General features: G+C 38.9%; 1 protein-coding gene across 2 annotated transcripts; it reads left to right on the top strand.

The window, feature by feature from the left end:
* The first annotated feature begins 1,749 nt into the window (after positions 1 to 1,749).
* LOC109628958 (SPRY domain-containing protein 3-like) lies at positions 1,750 to 19,677 on the top strand. Of its 2 annotated transcripts, none has more exons than XM_069538612.1 (11): positions 1,750 to 1,870; positions 4,488 to 4,634; positions 4,791 to 4,866; positions 8,792 to 8,916; positions 10,474 to 10,606; positions 10,719 to 10,907; positions 13,586 to 13,735; positions 16,000 to 16,057; positions 16,410 to 16,529; positions 16,632 to 16,756; positions 16,853 to 19,677. In XM_069538612.1, exons 2-11 carry the CDS (start codon positions 4,507 to 4,509, stop codon positions 16,985 to 16,987), a joined length of 1,239 nt encoding a protein of 412 aa, XP_069394713.1. In that variant the 5' UTR covers positions 1,750 to 1,870; positions 4,488 to 4,506; the 3' UTR covers positions 16,988 to 19,677. The 2 variants fall into 2 exon arrangements, with proteins under 2 accessions (XP_069394713.1, XP_069394720.1); XM_069538619.1 differs by having other exon boundaries at positions 1,762 to 1,883.
* Positions 19,678 to 20,498: the final 821 nt, after the last annotated feature.

Genomic DNA, 20,498 nt, shown 5'->3' on the forward strand with positions numbered 1-20,498 from the left:
AGTAGTTCTATGAGATTGATTTGATATGTAGTTTAGAACATAAGGTCAGTTACAATCATATATTAAAAATGTATAAATGAATGTGTTGCCTCATAAAGTACTCAAAACAATACAAGAAACCTAGTTACAGTAACAGGAGTAAACATTAAGTTTCATCCACCATTTTTGTTCTTGTTTATGATACTAACACTAACCCTTTAAATAGCTACCACTACACGAACTTTGTTGACGGGGTGTTTTTACAAAAGTCTGTAACTGCGGGGCTGGAGATTCAGAGGAACTGGCCGACAACGCCAGGCTGAAGGTGTGCCACTCAAGGCTGGATGACTAAGACATTAATAGCCACAGGCAGAAAGGCCCACCCTGTAAATTCCACTGGGTGTGAGCCACAAACACTTTAAAGTAGGAGACAGGATGAAAGAATCTGGCAGCTTGTCTTCTACAGTCATTAATTACTAGCCTGCCAGTTCATCTAACATGATGACTATGAGAAAAAAAAGAACATGAAAACAGCCTGATCACTCAGGTTAGACTGGGTATGTGAACATAAGTGCAAGAAGGATTACATTAAATTGTGGTTATAGTTTGTGACTTCAATAATTATTCCACCTGTCCGGTTCACCCCATGTTTGTTCCTAAGGTCTTAGGATATTTTGCCCCAGTCTGATGAGGTACTTGGATTTATCATCAAAGGCAAACATTCCCACTCCTTAATTCAATCAATAAATATTTTCTTATTTACATTTCTACATTTCAAATTATACCATATATTATGTATGTCAAAGCTGAAATAGAAAGTCTGTTCATAAACTAGATGGGCAGAACATAAATATTAGGTTGCTATTTTGTTGTTTGGGCCTTAGGGAATGGGGATAGACATGTTTTTTCACATTTCTGAACTTTAAAAGACAAGAATAATCAAGAAAATAATTGGTAGATTAATCAATAATGATAATAACTTAGTTTCCACTCTGAAAATGATTCAGGCTTTTCAGATGTTTAGATTCTTATCATCAGTACCATCAGGGAGGCGTCTGATCTGTGTCTTTGATCAGCTTAATTCTGCAGCTTGACAACGAGCTCAGACATACAACCAGAGTCACGAAGAAACGTTCCCTAAAAACAAGGAGTCCTGCAGCAGATGATATGAACCCTGACAGAGTCCAGATCTCAACGTCACACAATCCACAGATTCTATTTAATTCAGGTTTTCTTTATTTCTTTTTCATTGCACTTTCTGGACAGTGCATTCAATTCCGTTTATTGTGGGCAGCCAAACCAAAACTGCATCCTAAACCCCAACCATGACCAATTTACACCTTAGCACTAACCTTAACCAAATGAAGTTTTACCTCATTAAAACCAGTCTTTGTTTTGATTCTTCAGATTCAGATTCAGATCTATTTGTAACTTCCCCAATACTCATTGCAGCATAGCCTACATATGAGCGAAATGCCATTCTCTACAGATCAGGATGTGATATAAAAAAACAAAGTGTGCAGCATTAAAAACTTAGCTCGTTGTCAACTAAATGTCTGGACATTTAAAGTGCTGGACCAAACATGATTTGCTGTAACTCTAACAATAGCTCTAACCCCTAACCTACACACACACACACACACACACACACACACACACACACACACACACACACACACACACACACACACACACACACACACACACACACACACACACACACAGCACTGCACAGGTTAAGGACTTCAATATGTACTCATCCTGTGACGTGATTGAATGAGGGATCCGTAGGCGGGACTTCCGGCGGCGCAGGTTGGAGTAGAGTGACAGACTTCACGTCCTTAAAAGTGGAAGATAAAGCGAAGGACGACGCGCCGGAGATTTTAACACAGTAAGGACTCAGTGTAAGAGAGAGGGGCTTTAATGGCGAGGCTCTGACCTCAGGTATATTCATGTTTACGTCATGTTCTTGGCCACAAAGCGCGACAACGTAAAGACGCTGAAAGCAGCAAACCGGCCATGTAGTTCGGCTAATGTGCTGCTGCCTTCAAGGTAGGCTCGTAAAATGGTACACTGTAGAAGTGAACACGGAACAACAACACTACGAGGCATCAGCTCCATTGTTTGTTTACTGTGTAAAAACTGCTCACCAGCTAGATATATGTTAATTCAGTTTAAATCACTGATATCTTACAAGAACGAGTCAATGCTTTCCCTTTACTCCTCGTGGTTTAGAAGGAACAGACATTTTCAGGCTCTTTAAAACGAAACGTCGATATCCTCCCGCTACAGAGACTGTGTCCTGTAAAGTATTGATCCAGTGTAAACACCCAGTAAAGATGTATTTGTACTTATTACCCAACAGCTGGTTAAGTACGTTCACTTGAGTACTACAACCGGACAGAGGAAAAAGGAAGTAGATCACATCGGTGGAAGAAGTGCTCAGACACATTACTTTAGTAACAAACATGCTGTTGTGTGTTAGCGTCATGTAGTTTAAATTTCAATCTTGTGTTTGTATGAAAATATACTTTTCTATACTCTAAGTACCTCAAATAAAGTACTTATTATGTACATATGTGCCTATTATGTAGAATTGCTTATTTGTAAATAACATACTGTATGTCATTATATATATAAAGTTATTAAATTCATGTAGTGGAGTTAAAAGTACAATATTTGCCTGCTGAAAGTTAAAGCAGCAGTAATGAGGCAGGAAATGATTCAGACTCAAGAAAAACAAAATGTCCTCATAACAAGCAAACTGATCTTCAATCAAACAACCACGATTGACAGAAAATGATCATTACCTCTTCTGATAATTCACAAATGATTCAGTCAAGTAATTCATTAAAAAGTTGTTCCAATTACTTTTTTTGGGGTGAATTTTATTATTGTACTCTAAATACAGAAAATGTAAAGGTAAACAAGTGCTTTTAATTCAGCCTCTTGGTGTAAGAAACTTGAGACTGATGTTCACAATTTCCTGACATGTCATGAAGTCATTTATCATTTGGTTAATTGAGAGATTAATAACACTGCTAAAGTAATCAGTCCGTGGCTGACCCCGGCTGGTAACCAGCAGTGTCGGCTGATGGTCATGTTACATGTAGGCCAGACTCAGGGCAAGGACTCAGGTGTGTTTGGCTGAAAAAGTACAAATATGTGACCATATTCTGGGTAACCTCTGATTCTGCAGTTATAAGACAGTAGAGTTTTCCAAACTAGACAACATCAGACCAGTTCTAAGACACCTTAACCAACCTGTTCATTCTGAACTTGAGGAAGCTAAAGAATGTTTTAAAGAATGTTTCTGATGTAAAACCTGTAGTTCATTTGAAAAAACATAAAATTGTCTATTTCACAGTTTTCCCCCATCCAGACCACATTAAAAAACACTCTTTGGATAGTCCAAGTATAGTGGGTTCAGCTAGACCTGGTCTGATGTGGTCTGGATTGAGAAAAATATTACTTTGACATTGTGTTGCTGTCACAAATAAGAAAGCGGTTTCACAAACCTGAAGACTGGTTTTAAGTTTGCTAGCTGCTAATTGGAAGCCAACTTCATATAATCAACACTAAATGTATAATATCAGTGAAATGTTGTAGGTTTAGACTATTTCAGGTAGACAAAGTCTAAATGCACCACACAGTCTGAGTGTGTTTCCCACACACTGACATCAACATAAGATCCAGTCTGAAGCCAGTTTACATTGTGTGGAAAACAACCAAGGGAGGCACCTGACCATCACAGGGCGAACTACAAACAGGGGACTCACATTCATGCCTCAAGGAGGTGTACAGTCACTGTCCAGGCCTTTGCTTGTCTGTGGAATGTGGGATTAAACGTAAGTGGAAAAACACAAACGTACAAAGGAGAAGTGTTTGGCCTGAGGATCAAATCTACGGCCTTCTTGTTGTCACAGGCAACAGTGGTGATGTTGTGGTCAAAGGTGTTTGCCCTCCCTCTGCTCACAGCTTTAATGACTGCACCAACATTTAATTGTCCTTGAGCTGTTTGTCATGATCTCTGTGCTTGTTGTATGTTTCATCATTGGAAGCATTTCTGAAGATTAGAAACTGTTTTATTAGACTGCATATTATTGTGCAATGTAACTTAACTGCTGCTTTGGCCTTAAAGTTCAATTATGGTGACTGAACAACCACAAAAAACCTTTGTTTGAATATTTTAATCAAAGAAATCATCAGGCATGGGGTATCTGCTGGTGCTCGACACGCAGAGGCTGTGGTCCTCCTGCAGCGGACGAGGGTTTGGTTCTGACCCGGGCCTTTGCTGCTTGTCTTTCCCTCATCCCCTGTTTCATGTCTCCTGTTTTGTTAATGGAGGCAAAATGCCTAGAAAATATCTTTAAATAATCCTCAAAAAATATATAAATATAATTTAAAGACCAGCCTTCTGTCTCTGGAATAATATTTAATATTATTTTTTTTAATAAGATTATCTTAAGCAGTAATGCAGCTTGTCTATTTGTTTCCCTGTGTCCTAGATTGTAATGATTTTCAGACATGGACGACATAAACCTTCACTATCGCTTTCTGAACTGGAGGAGGCGAATCAGAGAAATCCGTGAGGTGCGAGCAGTGCGATATCGGGAGCGGCTCAAACGGATGCTGAGAGACGGAGACGTACTCAGGTATCAGTGATAAGCAATGCTAACGTGAGAGTTCAAACTGGATCTAGTCACGTGGTTCATTTCCTGGTTTTATGCTCGATGCCTGCTGAATCGGCATCGCACTTGTATTTGGCAGAAGTGATTATCATCGTAATATTTTTTTCTGTTGGGATCTAGGTATCATGGGAATTCAGATGAAGTTGGCTGTTTTGTGGCTGCCCGTCCGTTGTCAAGAAGAAATCGCTATTTTGAAGTAAGTCTTGATACCCTTACTCTGAGCACATGACTGTTAATTTGACACAGAAGTGACAATAAAAAAGAGTCAAGGAGAGGTTACAGCTACACAAGTTATTTCCTGATTTGATTTCACATGAAAGTTTCCTGGCGTAGCTGCTAGAGGCTGCATCATGTATTTGGCCCACATGCTGTATCTCAGATTGATTCCCTCATCAAACTGTAACTCAAGCCTGTTGTAATCAGCTGGATTTTCCTTTATGTAACGGAGTGAACATGAAATGTTTTTTAGCCATGCCAAATGTAAATATGTACGTATATATACATACATACATACACACATACACATATATATATATATATAGTATATATACACACACACACACATGTGGTGTGGTGCATTAAAGAAGTAGGATGCCGTCTGTAAGAACAAAAAGGGGTTTCCATACTACTTAACAACTTCATTAGTGCCCTTTCCACACTTTTGTGGATATTTTGCAAAATAATCTTTTTACTCTACGTTTGCGTCTCTTTTAAACGCAAAAAGGGTTTTAAATAATTAAAACTGAGATTTTTTTTTGAGCCATTCTAAAATTCCAGTTTCTGTGTATCACAGTGTACATTTAAAAGGAGCAATGTCCCAGCATACTTAGGACATGCTAACGTTTGCTTTGTGTAATGAGCATACGCTGCTAGGTCTAATTACAAGTTTGCAGCTAAATGTTGTATAACTATGCCACATTACCACAGTGACAGGCATCTGTCTGCCCCAATATTAGAGTCACACATGAAATGCAAAGCAAATATATTATCAAAGTTCACTCCAAGCAAAGCCACACTTTGTGAATGTAATATTCAGCCCCTCGCTTGTGTGATCGAAGGTTATCCGCTCACACATTAGCATAAGGGTGACTGTGCCCTTACTCGGGCTTACTTGAGCATTTGTTGATGCATGATAACAGTGGTGCAGGCCAGCTCAGGTTGGCTTGGAAAGGTCATGAAGTGAAAAGATAAGGCCAAAGGGTTTTGACTTGTGATGTTGTGAACTTGACAAAGTTAAATATGCGAACAAGTAGCTTTTGTTGTGTGATGTTGATGGACACCCACTGTCCCACAATTTAATTAATTTTATTTTTTATAAAATGCCAAATCACAACATACGTTATCTCAAGTCACTGTACATCGTAATGTCGAGACCTCTCAAAATTATAGAGAAAATCAAAGTTTGGACTTTTCATCACTGGTTTTCAAGTAACAGTTTAGAAACCTACCAAAGAATAAACATGTAGTCAAAACAGTCTGTTGTATGTTTGATACTATTGGCTTTGCTTCAAAGTCATGGTGTGATTGGTCCTTTGAGAGCACATCTCCTCTGTAGAAAGTGATGATACACATTCATTTCTTGTTCCAAAGATTATTATTTAGTGTTCATTTTATTTCATTACTATACATTATGTAGGACACTTCCTTCATTCAGAGTGAGGTGAAGAGTCTTGGCAGGCTCTCGCATCTGACCGCTCGCTTTCATCTTCTTACACTGTAATGGAAAAATAAATCATGACACCTCCTGAGAATAGCACACATCAGAGGAACACAGATCTCTCACTTTGGAAATAGATTTAAGAAATTACTTGGCAGCTCTTTTTACAATGTGTGGTTAGCCTGGGCGTTCAGTAATTACTGATTGTTCAAATCATATATGGCTAAAATTATGGAATTAATTGTCTCAGTGCCAACATAAAAATGAGCAAATATCTATCTTTAAGATTCAAATAGCCGATTTTTCAGACAATAAGTTTGTTCTTACAAAAATGAAACGAGGTTAGTTAAAAATCTTGGTAATATTTAAAGCATTGAGAAAGAGAGAGAGAGACTCCAGAGGTGTGTCTCAACTGGACACGATTTGATTCTCATCCTCCCCCTGATACCCAAGAACTAAATAAATCTCAGCTTATTACACATCATGTACTGGTTTGTTTATTCCCCTATTCTTGCTAATCCAGACACTAAAGTGAACAAACGCCTCAGGACAGTGACTGTTCCTCGGATCAGTCATGTTCAAACTTGCCAAACACGCACATCCTATCCCGGTCTGACATGTAGTGAAACTGCAACCAACACTCTCAACCTTAGTACTGCGTGTGACTCATTTTTTTTGTGGCAGTCGTGTAGGAGTAGGGAGGAAGCGAATTTCGTAAAATGAGCTTATGAGCTAATACATGATATAAGTGGATACTGATTGTAGATCCGACGGGAGATATTATTGGTCATCTGCATGTTCAACACTGATACAGACAAACAGGGTCGTCTTCTTCTCACTCCCATGACACCAGTGTTGAGGTCATGGGAAAGATCTTAAAAATTTCCTCTTCTCTGTGCCCTGGATTTGCCAGCAGTGCTCCGATTGCACTGCGTCCATCTAGGGCTCCCTGGGGATGATGTCATATGTTCAGTATTCAGTTATGATAACAGTGGTGCAGGCCAGCTCAGGTTGGCTTGGAAAGGCCATGAAGTGAAAAGAGAAGCAGCGCCAACACAAAAGCAAAATACAATTTAATGGCATATAAAAATTTTGGGGTGGAGTCTGATTTTCCCTCCATCAAATCTCAGCTCCCCAGAAGTAAAGCCAAAATGTCTTGATCGTCACCTGGTGGCTGTCTGTAGTATAGGCCATAAATCCCACCTCCTCCGTGTTAGTGTATGGACCAAACTAAAATGTAAAAATACACGTTAAATAAATCTTTTTCAAAGGTGGTTTCAGCCATTTTAGGTAGTTGTTATCACACTGATGTTTGTCCAAGTGTTCATTTTTCCAGTTAGTTTGGTTTTAATTAGTAATTATGTGCTATAAAAATGCAATGAAACATCATGATTGACAGCTGACACCGACTCGTGATTGGTTGAACGGGTGTGAGGATGGGGCCTCAATACTGGCTTCATCTTCTGATTGCTACAGCACAGACTCTGTCTCCAAATGTGCAAGATGGCAGCTTTTGTATTCAGGATACTTTGGCTTCATTTCTGCATCGTGGGAGGAAGTGGAGACGGGTCATCCATCTTTATATCCAGTCTGTCCAAACAGAAGTTTTGTCATGGGCTGCTAAAATGAATCCTCCTGACTAAAGTGATCTGACACCACATGTAGTGCACCTGGCATTAAAACAGAATTTGTCCATTACCCACGTTCATGTCTAAATAAATACCTAAAAACTATTGACTTTCTCATGATCCTCATGTTTACTTATTGATAATAAGCAAATGTTAGCATGCAACATATAAAAGCCTTAAAAACAATTTTACTTTGCTTGCTCAAAACCTATTTATAACCTCCACCAAGGGGGGTTATGGTTTTAGCCCCTGTCCATTTGTTTGGCTTGATCTGGACCAAGCTGCAGACTTTGTGAGAGAGGGCTTTTTTGTTTAGTTTTTTAAACATTTTCACCAATGTCCCAGGGGGTAATTCATGGATCTTAATGATAAAAGGTATATTAAAGGCACTGATATCTAGGAGTGTGTGAAATCTGTTTTGGGTTTGATTCAATGTAAGGGGCTGTTGGGCCTTGGCAGAGCTCTATTGAGTGTCATTTTCTTCAGCAAATGTTCTGTGTGTGCTCTCACATTGTAACAGCCTCCTACACTAAATAAGTACATAAAACATCATCCTTTAAATCCTCTCGCTAAAAAAAGAATGGTAGAATGACTCCTCACATTTAATTCAGAAGAAATATTTATATCTATAGCTTCTGGCTATGCTCATGCTCAAGTCTGCTAATAACCCAATTTTAAAGGGCACGCTAATAAAATTGGCCACATTACTGTTTTAAATTTAAGGAAAATCATTTTTTGTCTTTAGAGTCCATTTAAAACGAAACGTTAATTCAAAATGAAGAAGATTTAAATCTGCTCTCGTGTCCTGGTGATAAATCCACCTGTGGTCTTTGCAGGTGACAATCATCGATACAGGAGTAAGGGGGATGATCGCTGTGGGTTTGGTCCCTCAGCTCTACAAGCTGGACCATCAGCCGGGCTGGCTCCCACATTCTGTGGCTTTTCATGCTGATGATGGCAAGTATGTGTCACTGATAAATGTATTTATACCCACACTGTACTTACACACGTTCTTAAGGATACAATACATGGCCATGCAGCAGAAAACTCTAAATCTGTCTCAATATGTTTTACATTTTGTGAATGTTTCACACATCCCCTATAGAAAAGCTACTGTGTACAGTGTAGTAGTGGCACAGACTGAGGAACTGCGAGCAGAGCACTTTTGTGTTTTCATGAAGAGCTCAGTCAAACAAACTAGGGAACGTCATGACAGGACACACTTTTATGTTTTATGCTCAGTTCTCGGAAACCATTTACTACTTCTAGAAAAAGAATTTTCAGTCACTGTGATAGAATAAAACTTGATCTGATGTTTTAGGAACTTGCTCATACACTCTTAACACTTCCCATAAAAAGTCTCACACTGCTGGGAACTCAAAGAAACCAACATCGCACAAGCACTGTGGTGTCTAACATAAAGTTTGGACTCATTATTTTTTATGCCTTCATTAGAGACAGTTAAGAGACGACAGGAAATGAATGACATGTAGCATTTGGCGTGATTCGAACTGTGGATGTTTCGGTTAATGGTGCAGCACCTTTAACGCCCAGGTCACCCCTGTAATTTAGATTTTTATTTAAACATCTGGGATTTATCAGTGTGATAAATGTGACTCAGAGTTCAACTAAAGAATGATGCAATCAGTACAAGCGCCAGGTAGTGCAAACATGCAGGAACGCTTCAAAGGCACTTTGGGGACCCCAGGCAAAAGGGAACTAGGGGGCACTATGCTGAACCCCCCCATTCTCCTCAACCAAACCTCTAAATAAACAAAGCTTTTGGCAGAAAGTTAGTGGCACTGGGCATCATTAAGGGGTTTCCGACCATGGTGTCAGCCAATCATAGAATCTAAGGGGCTTCTCACAAATTTGTGGTTGCTGTGGATTAACGTAATCAATTGTTCATAGGGGCCCCCCTTTCAGCTTAGGGCCGTGGGCAATTGTCTGCTTTTCCTCTTTTACCTCTGTTCCAACACATTACATTACATTTAGCTGACACTTATCCAAAGCGACTTACGATAAGTGCATCAGTCATGAGTAAGTACAATTTGCTTCAAAAAAGCCAAACTACAAAGTGCTACAAAATGGTGGGGGCTACCACAGAGCTGTCAATATTAATAGTCAGGTCATGGGTGGGAGCGACTTGCCCTGGAAGGAAAAGTAGTTCGGTCTTGTCAAGGTGGTGTGTAGACATGAGAGATGTCAGTCATACAGGCAGAGATTTGTGCTGCTATCTGTGTTTCAGATTGAGGAAAAGAGAGGATTAGTTTGGTATCATCTGCGTAGCTGTGGTACCCAACTAGCTACCCACCTAACACCACTTCAGACATTAAAAGCATAATTTCTTTGTTTTGTAACATTTACTGGGAGAAAGATGACACAAGTGAGCTGACGATTATTTAGTATTTTTGCTGAATGGTCATCGTCTGAAGTTTTCTTGTAAACATCTGCAATATCTGAAAACGATGAGCCACGTTAAGCAGCAGTTCATCCTCTTCATCATGTCTCTCCACAGGCTGTATAATGGCAACACTGTGGGGCAGCAGTTTGGTCCAAAGGGCTGCAGAGGTGACAGAATCGGCTGTGGAATATCCCTGGAATCAGATGATGGACAACTGACTGTGTTTTTTACCAAGAATGGTAAAGAAGTATGTACTCCATTATTCTTGCATTACTTTACTTTTCACTGAATGTCTTCAATGAGTACAAGTTTAAAAGTGAATGCCTTTTTTTCCCATTTTTCAATGTGTGCTCATGCAGGTCGGCAGTGTCGAAATCCCAGCATCGCCTGAAGCTCTTTACCCCGCTGTAGGAATGCACTCTTTGGGGGAGGAGGTGCTGCTGGACCTGAATGCTGAGTGGGGGATGGAGGAGGATGATGGACAGATGATTGTGGACAGTCATGAAGAGGACTGGGGCCGTCTCCATGATGTCAAGGTGACCGGCACGGTAAGTCCTATCAATTTTACAGCGAATAAAGATAATATAAAATCTGAAAGGTCATCTCCCACATAAAGCCTCATGCTGTGTAATGGTGTCAGCGGGAGGATGAACTAGAGAAAAACTGTGCACAAAAGTTTAATTAAGGTCAGCGGCTCACTGATTGGTTTGGCTCCTTTTGTCCTGCCCAGTGGTGGGTTGAGTAAACAGAAACAGCACTCAAGTAAAAGTGTTGTTACTTCATAATTATTATACTTGAGGGAGAGTAAAAAGAATCTCATTAAAAACACTCAAGTAGAGAGTAACTTCATCAGAATGTATTGCGTTTAAACAGGTTATTGGGCGGTAAGAACATTGTAAACAACACATTCATTTTCATTAATAAAGACATTCAATACCAGGTAAATGCTAAAATACATATGGTTAAGTACTGTTTGCTTTCAGACATCAAGAAAAGAAAACAAGCAACACTCTTATTATGATTTTCAACTAAGTCTTGAAACAGCAACTCAGATATACTGTAAGTATTAGCTGCTGAGATAGAAAGACATATATAGAGGTGTTTACTCCTCCCTGAGACAGCAGGACTGCAGTGTTTGTGTGTGACTCAGACACCGATACGCACAAAACCTGAACTGAAAGACGATGGGAGGAGAACGCAGCTGAATCGCCTTCAGGCAGGAGCAAATTACCTGCCACCCTCACATTTATTTATCCTTTATTTTTACAAATCTGGACCAGTTTTCACCACAAACCACAGTCTGAACTCCCTGTAAGTCATCACTTAACACATGTGCGTGTCCTAATATGACATAAAAGCTGACACTTTTGTTATTGTACATCTTGGTCTCACGGTTTCTTTTTCTACTTGAGAGCAGGCCCAGATCTAGAATGCTCAGATTAGTGGGGCAATTAGAAAACAGTGGACTTAGTGTTGAGTGTTTTTTTCTAGATTTAAAGAACACATCACAATAGGAAATTCAACCAAGCTGTGGTATGATAATGATAATTATTATTTAAATTAGAGAGATGACTATGGCTATAAGAACAGATCCTAATGTAGAGTTCCCAAAGAGTTCAAACATGAAATATGAAAATGCCCATGTGTGAAATTGTTCAGTCAGAATTTTGACTAGTGTGGCCCTGTTGCTGCTCAAACTTCTGATCGACTTGCTTCTCTTTTCAAATCTTAACCTACTTCTACAAATTATTTTGAATAATTTTGAGTACACTTCTATTTACAGTAATGTAATGTTCAAGAATTGACATAGTAGTACATTAAACATCAATTAGCTGCGTATGACAACTTTAAGTGAAGCACTATCCAACCAGGTACGTTAAGAATTAGATGCTGGACAGAACAGCTTCGTCCCCTAAAGAAAAATAAATCTTTTTTCCCATTAATGTATTTATTTTGAGATGGTCATGTTCATCTTCTGGGGAAGTTTTGGAAAGGATTAATATTTGTTGGTGTTATTTCCAGTGCTGGAGGTCATAAACAGTTATGTTGCTGCTGTTGTCGTAGCTTTGGTTGTAGAAGCCAAACAGTATGATCTAGAAAGCACGAGTCCCAGTCTCTGACCTCTTTTTCCAACTGATCATCTCACATCCCTTTTAGGGTTAGGTCTGAATAAAATACGCGTCTCATCTTGTTGAATTCTTGTTTGTCCCAACCTGAGAAGGAGGCAGCAGCAGCCATGTCAGTGCAGGAACTGAGCGGATTTTGAGTCATAATGAGAATTTGAACACACTCCACTTGTGGTTTTACACAGCCCAGCTGACACACAGAAACAAACAGTTGTGGTAGTGCTTCATTTAGCCTGTACAAGTTAATAAAGACAAGATTTATTAGGGTTATTTAAAATAGCACAGATTTGAATGAATATCGATTCAATAAAGCAAAATTAATGACTCAGTAACCACAGTACACTTTTAAAGCTTCAAAGAAAGTAGTGCATTATGCATTATGGAGGTTAGTGGAACAGAAGCTACTTTGGAAATGGGGCAGGACCTCAGGTTTCTATATGGGACAGGAAAGCTGCTTTAAGCCAGGCTGTGTAACTTTTCTGAACATCAGCCACGGTTGCCACAGTGACAGTTAAAGGGTTTCTGTTAAACACTAAAACAGTCACACCAGTAGAGAAGACTCACAAAGTCAACTAACAGACTCAGTAATGTTAGTCACATAGCAATATTTTCCTAAAGTTGCCTAACATATTCTAACATTAGCAACCAAAACTATTGATCATATCAGACTATTTGTTGTCAAACTTATTAAATAGTGCAGCTTAATTACAAAAAATGACCATTTAAGTCAGTGCACACCAAAGACTATATATAAAGATGGACGACATAAAAATTAAAACTTGGACAAACATCAGTGTGAAAAAACTACCCCGAACTACAGAAACCATCATGGAGGGGGCGGGTTTATGACCTACACTGCGACCAGCCACCAGGGGGTGATCCAGATGATTTGACATCCCTTTTGGGGACTTTTCATATTATCCATATTTATATACAGTCTGGTGCAAAAACCTACTCAACTTAAACAAAAAATTGCTTTGACTTAACAATTTACAGCTGAACACTGTTTTTAAATTATGTCCTCCTCATATAAATCCTATAAACTGTGTGTGTGTGTGCGTGTGCGTGTGCGTGTGTGTGTGTGTGTGTGTGTTTCTCAGCTGCTGGAGTACGTTGGGAAGGGGAAGAGCATTGTGGACGTGGGGTTGGCTCAGGCTCATCGGCCTCTAAACACACGCTTCCACTACTATGAACTGGAGATCACGGATGCTGGAGAGAAGTGTTACATCGCCCTGGGTCTGGCACGCAGGGTAAGAGTCTCCTTGTTTTATACATCACCGTAATGATCCCATCGCCATCGACAGACCTTGGGTTACTCGCAGTGTGAACTCTATGTTTATCTGCCAGCAAAGAAAACTGTGTTTCCCTGCTGTCGCACCTCGTCATCCCACGTTCTCATACGCACTGCTGCGCTCACTGTTTCCAGTCTGAGTGATGGATGACTGAAAGAGGAAAAGCTATCAACAGAATAAATATTGTCTCATTTTACCCCCACATCTGGGTTTCCATAGAGAGCAGGTTTCAATTGCATACTAACCTACCATGTTAACTACGATACTGTGAACCTTTTTCTGTTTGTCTCCATTGTTTGCTATCAAAGCTTTATTTTGCTCCATGTGTCCACACAAGAAGGAGGAAACAGAAAAGATTTAAAGTTTGCAGCGTTTCCTCAGGCTAAGCAATTAATGGTTGATAACCCGATTCATTTGGCTCCGTTACGTTGTATTTAATCAGAAATGATGACAGCTAGTGATGATCCATATTTTGGAAATAAGGTGGGTCTGAAAGACAACTTGTTGAATGTTTATACATCAGAGATACCTCTGGCCTCGAATGAAATCATCATGAACTCATGCACATCCTGTTTAATATAAATAAAGCAGCTTAATAATTGCTGCAGACACAGTCATCATGTCATTTAAATGACAGATATGAAAGGACGTTTGGTTCAGCGTGTTGTTTTTTGCTGTGATGTTCAGCGCTCGCTCTGTTCTGTTATTGGAAGCTAATTGATCAAGCGTCACTCTAATCACACTGCTGTTTTGCCAGCTGTGATGGTCCCTCTCTGATTGGGGGAGGCGGTGGAGCTCTCACCATCAACGTCGAGCTCAGCCATCAGTTACTGTGCGTTGCACCCCCAGCTCAGACCTGCGTGAAGAATAGACCTCTTTTCATTTCACTGTTGTTTTCCCAGAATTGTTTTCTCAACTTGTCTGAGGTTTTGTTCCACCTCCCATCATTTCCCGCAAGAGACATCAGTAGTGTTTCAAATCAATCTCGCTCTCTTTCTCTCAGGGTAACACATTCCTTATAGTTATTCTTTAGTTGCTTAAATTGAATAAAGGAGTAATTGTTTATGGTGAATTCCTTTGGTCACTTCTGATTCTCCCTGTTTTTCACGCCCCAGTCATTACAAACACCTTATTGCTTTAATTCTGTGTTGTTCCTCCAGTCAAACCTTGTCATCCTTTCCCTTACAAAACCTCATTTTTTGGGGCCATCTTCACTTTAGACCTCTGGGAATCAGATCTGTGTTCTTGTGTGAAATCCAGACGGTAGCTGTTGTTCAGAGGGGATTGAGCTGATCGTTATCACACTGAAAGTGGAAGATGTTGGTTTGCTTTTAGTCTGACAAACTCAAATCCATGTACAAATCTTAATATATAATGTTCTACAGGAAAAAGGAAATACTAATAAATCAGAAGAAAATCAGGATGTGTTTTTTATATTTGAATCATTGTCTTTGCTAACAGCCCTCACCATAGTACGTACCCTATTAACTACAATGATGCATAGTTTTCTTTTACCGACGCCAGACCTCGTGGAATCTAGGCCATTAGCAGGCGGCACACAGGCAACAGGCAACAGTGCACTGTGCGGCCAAAACATAAAGACAGTGGACTGTGGATTGATAGAGAGGAGACAAAGGTTTACTGTCTTGCACAAGTCATGGCTCATTTATTTGTGTTAACAAAAATGTCCCTCACACGATCTCTGCGTTTTGCACTCACTACTTCACTTAAATACACAACCACAAACATAAAACTACATAAAGTCACATAAGACATTCTCTTATAACAGTGAATGTGAAACATGTGTAAACATGGCATTTCTGTCACTATTGTCTTAACAATACTAGGAACACATTTCTTTATGTCATAGGTTACTTAGTTACACACACTTTTGAAACTATGCAACGTCACTTTAACGTACTTGTTAACACTATGATCGGCATGACTGCGCTCGTTAAACTACGTTTCAAAAAAACTACTTGTTACATTTCTCTACTACCTTAAACAGTACACAACTTAAAGTACATTTACATCAGCTTTACAACCATCATTGTCAGTGTTCAAGTCATTTTAAAAAGTCCACTTACCATACCATGACAAAGGTTCCATCTCGTAGTAGTTTGAAGCATTAATTGGAAGATCAACATGATACTTTGATGTACTACAGTGTATACTTGTGACTACTATGTACTTGCATCCTAACATTCTGTGTGGATTTACAGGACTACCCTAAGAACAGACATCCAGGTTGGAGCAGAGGGTCAATAGCGTATCATGCAGGTGAGTTCTAGATTATCCTGTTGTGAGCGATTTGTTTTATCTCATTTCATTTGTATACAGTATCATATCTTACATCTTGCAGTGTGCACATTGACTATGCTACAAATGATCACATTGGTAACGGCACCAAATCATCGCTAACATTTCTGCAGAAAGGAGACTATAGATTATAGCCTTGATTATGTAGATATTTAAAAGGTTGTATTTGATTTCTTTCATCAGCAGGAATCAGCAAGATGAAAAAGATTCATGTAAACATTGGCAATCATTTTTAAAATGTGCATCTTAATTGTATCAGAGTCTCATGAATGAAACATGATGCAGTACTCAGCCTCCCTGCTGTCCTTCACAGATGATGGAAAGTTGTTCCAGGGCAGCGGGGTTGGGGATGCGTTTGGACCACGCTGTTTTGAAGGGGATATTATGGGCTGTGGGATCATGTTTCCACGTGACTTCAACCCTGGTTTGGGAGGTGAACATCTTCATGTTGTTTCTACATTCTACAAGCACTGTGCCTCACCTGTGCTGCAGCCTCTAACTGTCTCGCTGTCTTTCTGTGTCTGTGTTCTTTCAGATGACGTAGAGGACTGGGACTTCGACGTGTTTCCCAAACCCTGCGAGGTGCAGAATGACTTGTATGCAAACAATGAAGATGAGGAGGAGGACGAGGGAGAGGATTTGGAGGGGAGGAAGGTCACAGTGAGTTTCTGTCAGAGTCTCGGAATATGAAAACAGGGACTTTTAAAGATTGGCTGCAAACATTTATATGATGTCTCCTGTCATCTGTTTGAACAGGTGTTCTTCACCAGAAATGGAAAGGTAGTAGGTCGGAGAGAGGTGGCCTTGCCGGTTGGAGGCTTCTACCCAACAATTGGCATGATGAGCACTGGGGAGAAGGTCAGAGTGGACCTGCACCCCCTCAGTGGCTGAGCCGATGGGGTAAATGAAAACGGTGAAGTGGTGAAATCAGAGCTCAGGTACATTTTGGAGAATGGACAATAAATAATACCTCCGCATCTGCAAAGGCTCCAAGATGTTACTTGAAAATTCACTCCAGTGTTGAAGGTCACTGTGGCTCCCTGGTGCTGTAAGAATTATTTAACATGCTGGCAGAATTGTTTTTGAATCAGGAATTATCCAAAATAATGTATGTTAATATGACATGTGCCTAAAAATCGTTTTATAATGAAATTATTTTTTATTGATTGAAATTGTTTCACCAGAGGTTTTAAAGGGTAAAACACTATTTTTGACAATTTAATTCTCTAATAAAATGCCAAAAAACGGTCTCGCCAGAATATTGAATGTAAAAATTCAAACAGAACAGGCTCCAGTTAACAAATAAAACCCACCTGTCCTCATAAGAGAAGCATTATCAGCAACAATGAACATCAACAGATAACTGGCACCACTCTCACACTGCAGCCATACTGTGCTGATTACCAGAGGTCTGATGTAGTTCTTCCTATTGACGGTGTATTACTGACACTCAGTGGTGAGACAGATCATGTTCTTCCAAAGAAACAGTTGTGCACTGAATGAACAGTGAGTTCACTCTCTGTAAAACTAGCTGCTTGACCGCTGTCCTTCTGTATGAGTGTGGGTGGACTTATGACTGCATATGTATTAGCAAATGTGCAAGTCACATGTTTTGAGTGCTGTGGGATAATTAAGTTCAAGAACAATTTGTTGGAACTAAATCCAAATGATCATTATGAACTTTCATTTTTATATTGAAATGTCAGTTTTTCTTTCAAAGTCAATGTTGGTTTGACGATCATGACTGGGTTCCTTTTGATCGGGGACAACTTTAGTGTTTAATACGTTACAGACAATGGACCGTCATTTGATACATATACAGGTAATATTTGTCATAAACATCTGCACCTAAAAGATGATACAGCAAAACCAAAACCCTGTCCAAAAATAATATATAGCGAAAGTTCTACATGATTTTTGAATATGAACATTCTTATTGACCCTGAACACAAACAAAAAAACAAATAGGGCTGGACAATATAGCCAAACTATAAAAAGAATAACCTAATATCAATAATTACCAAGATAAATGCCCCAATGATATTTCTTGTTGTAAGACTTGTTTTAAATCTGAGTCAGATCAGTTATTAGACTTCCTCACTAAGCTTGCACAATGCACACACATGATATCGATACATACTGAACCTTTGTTTGTTGCTGTTTGTTTTGCTTTAGATGAAAATGATCTTGCGATAATTATTGATATTGTTTTATTACCCAGCCCTACAAATAATGCCTAATATTCAATCAATCAAAGTGATGCTGCTTTTCCTTTATGAGAACTTTTTTTTTTTTTGAGGTTTGGATATTTTTCAAACACCATAGAAAAGACACTTTGTAGATGTGAATGGTATTAGATATGTTGTCTGTTGATCATTCGTGTATTTTGGAGGAATTAGATACCAACTGTCACAAAAAGGGAAACTCATCAAGGGCAGGAGTATCAAATCCTGTCAGGACAAGAGCAACTAGTGACCACACGTGTTATAGTTCAAAACGTCTGAGTAGTTAGAATATTTAATCAAAGGTCTGAATGTTGAAAATGAAGCCTTAACTAAGATTTGCTGCTCTTGATATTAGAATATTAAACAATGACCTTGTCTTTTCTAAGATCATGTTGTGATTATGTTGTTTTAGCCGTTTTTTTGTAACAACCTGTTATTTACCTGTAAAACTTTTTAAGATTTACATTTTTCCCACAACATTTGTGTCAATGGTAAACAATGGCAAAGTAAAATGAATACAAAATGCTTTGGTTTTGTGATGCCAAATTTTCCACACAATGCTGCTTTGGCATGAACTCAGACTACACTTGCATCAGGTTTCCCTGCAGATCTCTGTGTGTTGGAAGTTTTTAGTATTTGTACAAGTATGACAATCGCTGGCGACAGCTGTGACTTTAAATTTTTACTGTGATACTGTTTATTAATGTTTCACATTTGTTTAGATCTGCAGAAACGGTTATTATTGTGCAAGTCATCAAGACACTAAAGGCACTTTACAGTAGAATACTGATTTGCTGAACTTCAAATGTTTAAAAAAAACAAATGACCTGTGTGAAAGTGATCGGGTACAGATCCTTTATTAAATTAAACATGTGCAGTGGGATCCAGAGGGGTGATGGAAGTGCCCATGTCTGTAAACTGCAGGTCACTGAAAAGGTCTAAAAAACTATTTATTGGATCCAATATTCATTTGAATAAGGTTGATTGAAATGCTGCTGTATTGCAAAAAGGTTCAGTTCTTCCACTTTTCATCATTTTGCTGATCACACTGTGTGTTAATCATCATCTGGTTCACAGGAGCAAATAATGGTCCTCTGCTGCTGTTGCCTGTCTCCGACATGTTTATGTATAATATTTTTTCTTTTTTCAAATTTGGTGAAATTAATCTTCAATCAGGTTTAACATGATCGTGGTATTTTTAGTACCGTCCCATCCTGCCTGTGAATCCACTCTATGTTCCTCCTCTATGGTTGTGTATCCTGTTGACTTTCCTCTCATCCATTCTCTCTCTTTACACTTGAAGCAATAAGATTCAAATTATGCCAAAAATAATTAAAAGAATATTCACTCACTGCACCTCTGATTCCTTTTCATCCTTTTTCTCTCAGGTTTAATATGGAAAACCTTTTCTGCTGGTGATGACTTTAAATGTAAATTGGATGACCTTAGATGTTTTTGAATTTTCTTTTTTTAATTCAGGCAAAATCTTGAGATGACATTATAAATGTTAATACTATTTCCACTTCTGCACAGGGCTGTGCTTTTAACGATTTAAAACTTCAACAATTGTTAATCTTTGGTGGCTGTTCAGAGAAAGATTCTTGGTGTTAGAAACATTCTGTAGCATGATGAATATTTGAAAACTCCACTGGATAATACAAGAGAACAAATCATGGAGTCTTCATTAGAGTATGAAAATTGCAAACTTTAAAAAACTTTGTGTAAACCTTTGACAGGTTATATTTATCATCCAGTTGAGTGAGTTTTTTTCTTTGGCTTAATGTTTGTCATGGTTAGCTTCTTCTCAAGCAGAAAACTAATAAACGAATGTATCAAACAACACAAATGGAGAAGGCCCAAAGAGCTGACACAGGTTGAGATAGAATGTAAGTGTTAAAGGTAGCTAAATATACGTTTTCCTTTTATTTGGGTAATGGTGGTTTAAACAGTTCAAGTATAAAGTTTGACCAAGACCAGGTTCTTGGACCTCCTGATAGAATCACAGGACATGATCAGTTTCACATACTAGTTACACCCATGGTTAATATAACGTAATCAATTCTAGATTCAGAGGCATTTTTTCCAAACCTGGGATTTTCTTTTTACATTATAATGAACAAATTTGTCTGAAGAACCAAACTCCACATAATGACACAGAATTTCCTTCTCTCTCTGGT

The sequence above is a fragment of the Paralichthys olivaceus genome, chromosome 2 (assembly GCF_024713975.1).
Source record: "Paralichthys olivaceus isolate ysfri-2021 chromosome 2, ASM2471397v2, whole genome shotgun sequence".
NCBI lineage: Eukaryota > Metazoa > Chordata > Actinopteri > Pleuronectiformes > Paralichthyidae > Paralichthys > Paralichthys olivaceus.